This window comes from Athene cunicularia, assembly GCF_003259725.1.
Source record: "Athene cunicularia isolate RWA chromosome 2 unlocalized genomic scaffold, athCun1 chr2_part1, whole genome shotgun sequence".
In the NCBI taxonomy this organism is placed as follows: domain Eukaryota; kingdom Metazoa; phylum Chordata; class Aves; order Strigiformes; family Strigidae; genus Athene; species Athene cunicularia.
In genome coordinates, this window is record NW_020799095.1 from 20,068,512 (window position 1) to 20,075,960 (window position 7,449).

Consider the following 7,449-nt stretch of genomic DNA (forward strand, 5'->3'; position numbering starts at 1 on the left):
ACTCATAATTATTTAGTCTGATAGCCCACTCTCAAAAGTTTTAAAATTTTATATCCAGCGTTTGATAAATCTTGGACAGTCCATTTAAATTACATACAGATCAACCTGAATCTTCATTTATTCATTTAAAAAAACCCATTTTTGAAGTCTTGGACACATTTTTATTAATGTTCAATTTCAAAAGCCTCTGAAATATGTTCTTTCACATGACAGTTGAAGTGTCAAAATACTGCAAAAAATGTGTCCTTGCAATATCCACATCCTAAGATTACTAGATACCTTATAAAAGCCATTTTTTTTTTTTCCACGATAGTTGGCTGGAAGGTCTGATCCTTATAGATGATATGCACACCAATGACTTACAATGATGTCAAGTCTGTATTTCACAAAACATCACCAAAAGCAATTTTGAGGTATTAAACCTTACTCAGAACTGGGAAACACTAAAGGATTTATATAGTCATCTAATTTAGATGTGTTTATCCAAATCAGCTCATCCAAGGTCTGATCATTTCTAAGACATATTCAAATTACATGGTTTTTATACCAAATGAAAAAAGGACTGATGCCATTGTTACTGAAAGAAAATCAAAGATAGAAATTTCATCAAACTTGGATCATTCTCTCCACCTACTATGATTTATGTTTTACCTCATTTCCTAAAAGGGCGTTTATACAGGCTTCAGATGCATCACAGATGGCAGTAAGGTCATGTCCTCCCTCCAGTGCCAACACAACACGGCCATCCGCTAGCTTCAGCAATTGCTTGGTTAGGTGACCAAAACCTAGTATTCAAATACAGTAGTGCAAATAATTAAAGCAGAACAGATATTACTGGCATATTTCACATCTGCTGCAAGAGAATTGTAGAAAGCTCATGGATATATTTAGTCCAGTGTCCTGTTTCTGACTATGGCCCACACCAGATGCTCTAGAGTTAGGTCTATGGAATTTTGTATGAGGCAGATGTGAGATAATGTCCCTCATACTGATCCCTAATAGCTGGAGATTAGTTGAAACATGAGATTGTCTCTCTTCTTACCTCTGTTAAGCATTATCACCCTGGATTCTCTTCCTATTTGCACACCAATGTAACATATATCCATGTTATTTAGAGAGATCTTACATAACCCTGGTCACTCATGGCATTGATACAACAAATAATATTTGTAGTTAAACTATGATACTATAATTAAAAATATTTGTATTTTTCAAATAAGACGATGATTTTTTTATTTACAAATTGGTGCTTCTTTTGTATTTGGTGTTTGAGTGTAATATACAACCATGGACAGAAAAATAGTAGAAACATATGTTACTTCTTAGATACATTTTGAAATGTTTTTGGAAGCAGCACTAACAACTACACCACTTATTTTGATTCAGTGTTTTGGTATAAGTTGAAATTGTCCAGAACCTCATAGAGATCTCTACTAGTATGGCTCACTTCTGACCAACAATGTTCTAAGAAATTCTGTACCACAGCCAAAAATGATGGTGATTCACTTTATGTAGTGATCTATAACTACATAAACACTACAACAAAGATTTCACCTGTGATTAAAGTAAAATTAACTTCTTTTTTAACAACAAGAAAAATTGCATGTAAAATGTTAATTTGGAGAGAAGATTTTGGAGAGAAATTTTGTGGTAGTTTCCTAGGACAGCTATTGTTTTTGGTTAATCTCCTTTAAGTGAGTAATGATAAGTAAAGCTTTGAAACTATTGAAGTTAAATACCCATCACATCTTGTTCTTAACTTTTCCAGTTGGTCTGTTCTAGTTGCTCTACTGATGGTCACCATTACTCATTCCAGTGCATTTAATAGCCTTAAATAAAGCATTTAGAAGGTACCTGCTAAAGCCTGGAGCTCTATAAAGACAGGAAAATATTTTTATTATGTGAAGAAAGTAATAAAAAATTAAAAACTACAAAAATTAAAAGCATATTTTCTAGATAAATTTTCCAACACACAGACTCAAGGCTTGATCTGGCAAACAAGCAATCTTACAGTTCTGTTTACATCTTAGGACTTTTTAAAGCACATGGCCAACTGTTTTTAGAACAGGGACTTTAATAATACTGGATTTGGTTTAGCTGTGCAGACAAAAAAACCCAAAAAAAATCCAACCAAAAAAAGACCCTCTACTTCCCACTTAATCTATAGATGATCACAGAACACTTGAAGTGAAATATTGTTTCCTTAAGCCACTCCACAATCTTCTGTACCCTCTGAGAACTGCAGTTTTGATTCTAGCAAATTAACTACATTGTGGTTCAAATTACATAGAGGGTTGAAAAACAAATAAAACCTTAAACTCTCATTTAAGCACAACCTTTCCTCATGAAAAAAAGAAACAACCCACCCAATCCTCTCTACAAAAGTTCAAATTTAGACAGGATAATAAAAATGAAGGAAGGAGTGGAATGAGGATAACCTTTGATCTTTAGCCAATTTCTACTTTCTTTTACCTACAGGATTTATTTCTGTCTGCATGTTACACGTGCAATCTTTGGATTCATAAGAAGAGAGTGCCAACAGCATAAACTGAGTTGCACATATAGCATTTAAAGGAAATGAAGAAGAATGAACAGGCACAGACTCCCCACATCTACAGCTCACCCTTTGGGTCTGTGAGAAATTCAACAGCACTTTTAAGACACCATTTTCCTTTGTGTTATACAGCTTCCGTGAAGAAGGGAAAGCTCTGTCATGTTTCCCCACATTTTGAAAATTTTATATGACCACAAATATTGTTACTGCTACATCATAATTTTCTGAGGTGTGCATGGCAATAAACATAAAGACTGGCAACGCCTTTCTTTTCTTTTAGGCAACCATCCATAATATAACTCGTAGACATTGTTACAATGTTAGTTTGCCTGCTAGGTTTCCTAATGATTTTCCTAGTATCAATGTTATAATAATCATCCCTGTCTGAGTCAGGATGCAATGAGCCATACAGAAAGCATCTTTCCCAACAGAGATCACGGTAACAAGATAAAGTGTGCCAAACAAAATCAACATGATGGGGACTTTTCTTCAGAGTAATTACCCTGAGAAAGTAAAGGTGACTTGCTAGAAAGGGAGGAAATAACTTTAGCCAACAATACCAACATTGCCAGTGACTGAGTGAGTTATGGAAATTCTTAACAAAGAAACTTGGATCCTGTGTCACTGTAGCAAGCTAGGAAAGATATTAGCTTCCTCTAGGAAATCCCCTGGAGTGCAGAAGTAACAAAATGGAAAGAAAGGAGTCCCAGTCAAGTAATGGTTTTAAGATGGGCTGTAGTTCATGCCAAATAATTAAGAAAAAACAAGAAGAAAATAGTAACAAGCACCATTAAAAGATTCAGTCACTCTCCTGATATAAGGAGATCAAGCACAGATTTAATGTTCTACTGACTAAGGTGAGAAATGAGTCAGACAGCATTTTGAATCCTGAATCTTCCAATTCATATGAATCTCTAGAAATCAGGAGCAGTTCTTGGCCCTTCTACTGTGCCTGCTGTCATACAGTGATTTTAAAACTGTGTGCTTTCACAGTGGTATATAACCATTATAGATTAATGGCATTTCATAGAAAAAATTCAGTTATAAACCAGAAAGTCATGTCAAAACATCAGTGCTGGATTTGCAGTCCAGCCTTAAATGAGCATTACTTCTTTGAGGGTGCAGGTGCCTTCAGGCCATTGAGAGTTTGAGTACCTGACTCAATGACAGGCATCTATTAATCAGGGCTTGAAATAGTCTTGGCAATATCCACATTTGTGTCTATAAACATGAGCAAAAATGTCACATATTAATACTAATAGAAAAGAAATATTATTTCAAAATCCAATCATTTTAGTCAATTAGAAAAGATTATACATACAGGGGTATTTCTTAGATCGTGTAAATGTACTCGGTGAATTTGTACTTCAGAGAAGTAGCAGCATTTTTAAAAAATAGGTTCACGCAGTGTGCTAGGAAAATCTGAGTGTGGTTTTGTGCCAACTAATATTTTCATAATTTCTGTATTTAAATGTTAAAAGTACCTCTTTCCTTTACAGATCCAATATTTAGACACCCAAGTTAGAATTTACAAGAGCACTAAATATTCATTTGCTATAAACCTATTACAGACAATGATAAACCTTTGATTTACACAAGAAACAACATTAAAACACTACTAAGTAGCTCTGAAAATCCTGATCACCAATTGGTTTACATTGTCCTGACAAAAAACCTGTGGCTGATCAATTGTACATCTAAGCAAAGAAGACTAGATTAAAACTGAAACCATAATAAACCATGTTATGTATTGGAGAAATATATAGTATATGAGTTATTTGCCAACCTTTGAAGTAAAAATAACTTCTAAAATTAAACCATAACATGTACTTTTTAATTATACCCTTTCCCCTCCTACAGTGCTAGGAGTGGAGGAGATACAATATTCAGCTTTATGTAAGAAAATATCCTATTGTGGGAAGGCAGAAAGAGAGAAAGTCAATACTGTATTATACTAATGAGTAAGCTGCCAGGCTGTTATTGAAGGACGCAGTGTGCTGATCACTTGAATTACCATCTAAGCAATTAATTCACCTTTTAGTGGACTGATGTCCCAGTAAGGGCACTGTTGGTTTTTGATTTGTTTTGTTTTGTTTTCTTTTGTAACAGACAAGCTCCCCATGCACTTCTCTTAGTTCTGCCAAACATTAAGGAATGACACAGGTGAGGCTTCTGCCTCATTTGACCGAAGTTTGCTGGAGCAACTATACTCTACCTGGACTTACTGAAAACGAAGAAACAACTGTTAAACCCTATAACAAAGAGAATCCAGAGTTATTTCAGTTTTTTATTTTTGTTTTTGAGGTATCCTTACTGTGACAATCTGAAATGGAAAGTGGCAAACAGAGGGCAGGTAAAACACCTCTTAACCTGGCCAGTTCCCCTCCAATGGACTCATCACACAACTGTGTTGTGTATTATAGCTAGACAAAGTAAAACTAACAAGTCGGTTTGTGTGTACAGCCTCCCATTCTGAGAAAGAAACATTTGAGAACAAAGACAATTTGTGGATGTTATTCTTTTCACATCCTTTCCTCAGCAGACAGGGAAGGGAACCTCATGGATGGGGTACACTCCCAGACAGTGCTGCAGCACTCGTTTGCATAAACAGTCATATATGCAACCCAATTTCCTTGCCAGCAAATGTGCAAACACGCAGTTAGTGGGGACTAAACCTGCCTCAGAAGAAGACAGACTCCTTTCCTCTCCCCCACTGTGCATAAGGAGAGCAGATGTCTCCTGCACAGTGAATTTCTGGGTTGAGAGCAGGCTGAACAGAGCTGTGGCGCTGGCCCTTGCTCAGGGGAGGCAGCTGGTAGAGGAACAAGGACACATTAACAACCGAAAGGCTGGCGAAACTTTGGAGTTATGGAGAAAGCCTCCACTTTCTCAGCTTCAGCAGTGGGGCCCCAACAGCTCTTTCGGCTTCAGCGTCTTAAAAGCGACAATCCGACCCTAAATTAAAGGCAGAGTTCTGGTGAGCTCCTCTGGCTACTCAGAGCAGCCTGGAGAGGAATACACGCAAAACAGAAAATCTCCACAGTCTCTGTCATGGACCTCCAAGCATGTATTTAACTATTATTTACCATTTAATCATGTCATTACTCTCTAATTTACTTGAGAATGTGTTTTCCTCTCATTAAAACTGTTGCAATGATTGCTGCCAAAAGTCTACCCACCAGTGTTCTGTACTCCTTCCCTGTGGTTCTTTCGTGACTATTTGATTAATTTTCATTGATATTCTTCCAACAATAGCATCTAAAATTAACTGGGTCAGTTTTTACATAACTTCCTGAGTCACCAGGCTATGTGTCCTAAATAAATATGTCCATAAAGGAGTCAAATGATAATTTACCCTTCCAGCACTGACAGGAGCTAGAACATTTTGTAAAGCTTGTGTTCTATGATAAGAGAACACATTTTCTTCTTGGGTCTTAATTCAGGACCTTTCATTCAAGCAAAACTTCATTTGGATTAAGTCAGAAGTTTGACTCAGTTGGCAGGATGTGGCCCTGAGTGAGGGGGAAAGGGAGATCTTAATGCCAAATACATTCTTATGAAAAACATTTTCCAAATGGCTGAAATTACAAAAGTTAGTGTTGAGGTACCTGAATTTAAATGGTAGAGAGCTGGCCTCCAGGCATTAGCTGCTGATTTCTTGCTTTTAATACCGGAGAAGGAAGCTCAATAACACTTCAAATTACATGTCTCAAGCAGGCATTTAATTTAGATTAAATTAGACAGTAATTGTATGTTAAATAAATACCAACGGTCTCAGGAACACATTTTTTATGGATTAACAATTTATGTAATAGATGTTTTTATTACATGCCTGTTAGTTCTACAGTAATATGTTTTTCATAATTAGCTGCTCTTTAGCTGCTACACTGAACAAAACTTATTAAATCTCTATCAAGTACACATTCAACAATACATAGGATACCTCTTCAAAAGCCAAATAATACAAACATATCTCACTACAGAAAAAGGCCACCTTGACAATGCTCAGTAGTATGGTCTGGGCATCTTCACCTCTCTTGAGATATATATGTATGCAAGCGGGTCATATAGTCCGCTGCATTTGCTTAGTCATGTGGGAAGGAGGAAATTGTACCCCTCCACCACACGACAGCACCATTGACCACCTGACAAAATGTTCCTCAGGGAAAACATGTGGAGGAAGAAGACTCCCCCAAACTCTCTTCCCAACTAATTTATACTAAAAAAAAAAAAGGAAGGGACTTCTTTTGTACCCTGTATTATCAAGCAGTAGAGATTCTGCATTCTCCATGAAAGGTCATAGAGATGTACAAAATAACATTGATTATTTTAGAGCTGTTATAGTGCTGTCACGTGGATTCAGAGGGAAAATATTCAACCACAGATTTCAGCTGCCAGAGTCAAAGCAGGAACCTTTGGATATTTCCAAAACAGGCTGGATGGTTTTAGCCCTGTTCTTACTAGCTATCTGCTCTGTGCCTTCCTTTCTTCTTGGTTTCCTCACATTCTCTTCATCTCTACCTCATCTCACACCTCGCCCAAATAATAAGTTCTCCACTGTCCTGCCATCCTCCCCCTCTTTTTTATTTTTCTTCCTATTTAGTAAATCTGCTACCAAGTAAAGCTGGCCAGGAAGAAAGATTATCCATCCCACAGAGTTCTTCAATGTTTTTTTAAGAAATGTAGCTGTTCTGCATCAGATAGCAGAAGCTAAGAGAGGAAATGTAGAACTGTAAACACCAAGGTGACATTTCAGAATCTTGGATCCAGATCTCTCTGAAAAAGGCTGTTGCTTCATCTGGGTGGTGAGGAGATTCTCCATGGAGTTTGAGGGGCATTCTTTTTTTTTTTTTTTTTTTTTTTTTTTTTTTTTTTTTTTTTTTTTTCCATTATCT

At 36.6% G+C, this 7,449-nt stretch overlaps 1 protein-coding gene across 1 annotated transcript in view; it reads right to left on the bottom strand.

Moving 5' to 3' along the window:
- Positions 1 to 7,449, bottom strand: part of HDAC9 (histone deacetylase 9) — a 281,056-nt gene that overhangs the window by 24,684 nt on the left and 248,923 nt on the right. The window contains exon 23 of the mRNA XM_026843099.1: positions 652 to 785. Within this exon, the coding sequence (XP_026698900.1) occupies positions 652 to 785 (134 nt within the window). The remainder of the gene's footprint in view (positions 1 to 651; positions 786 to 7,449) is intronic.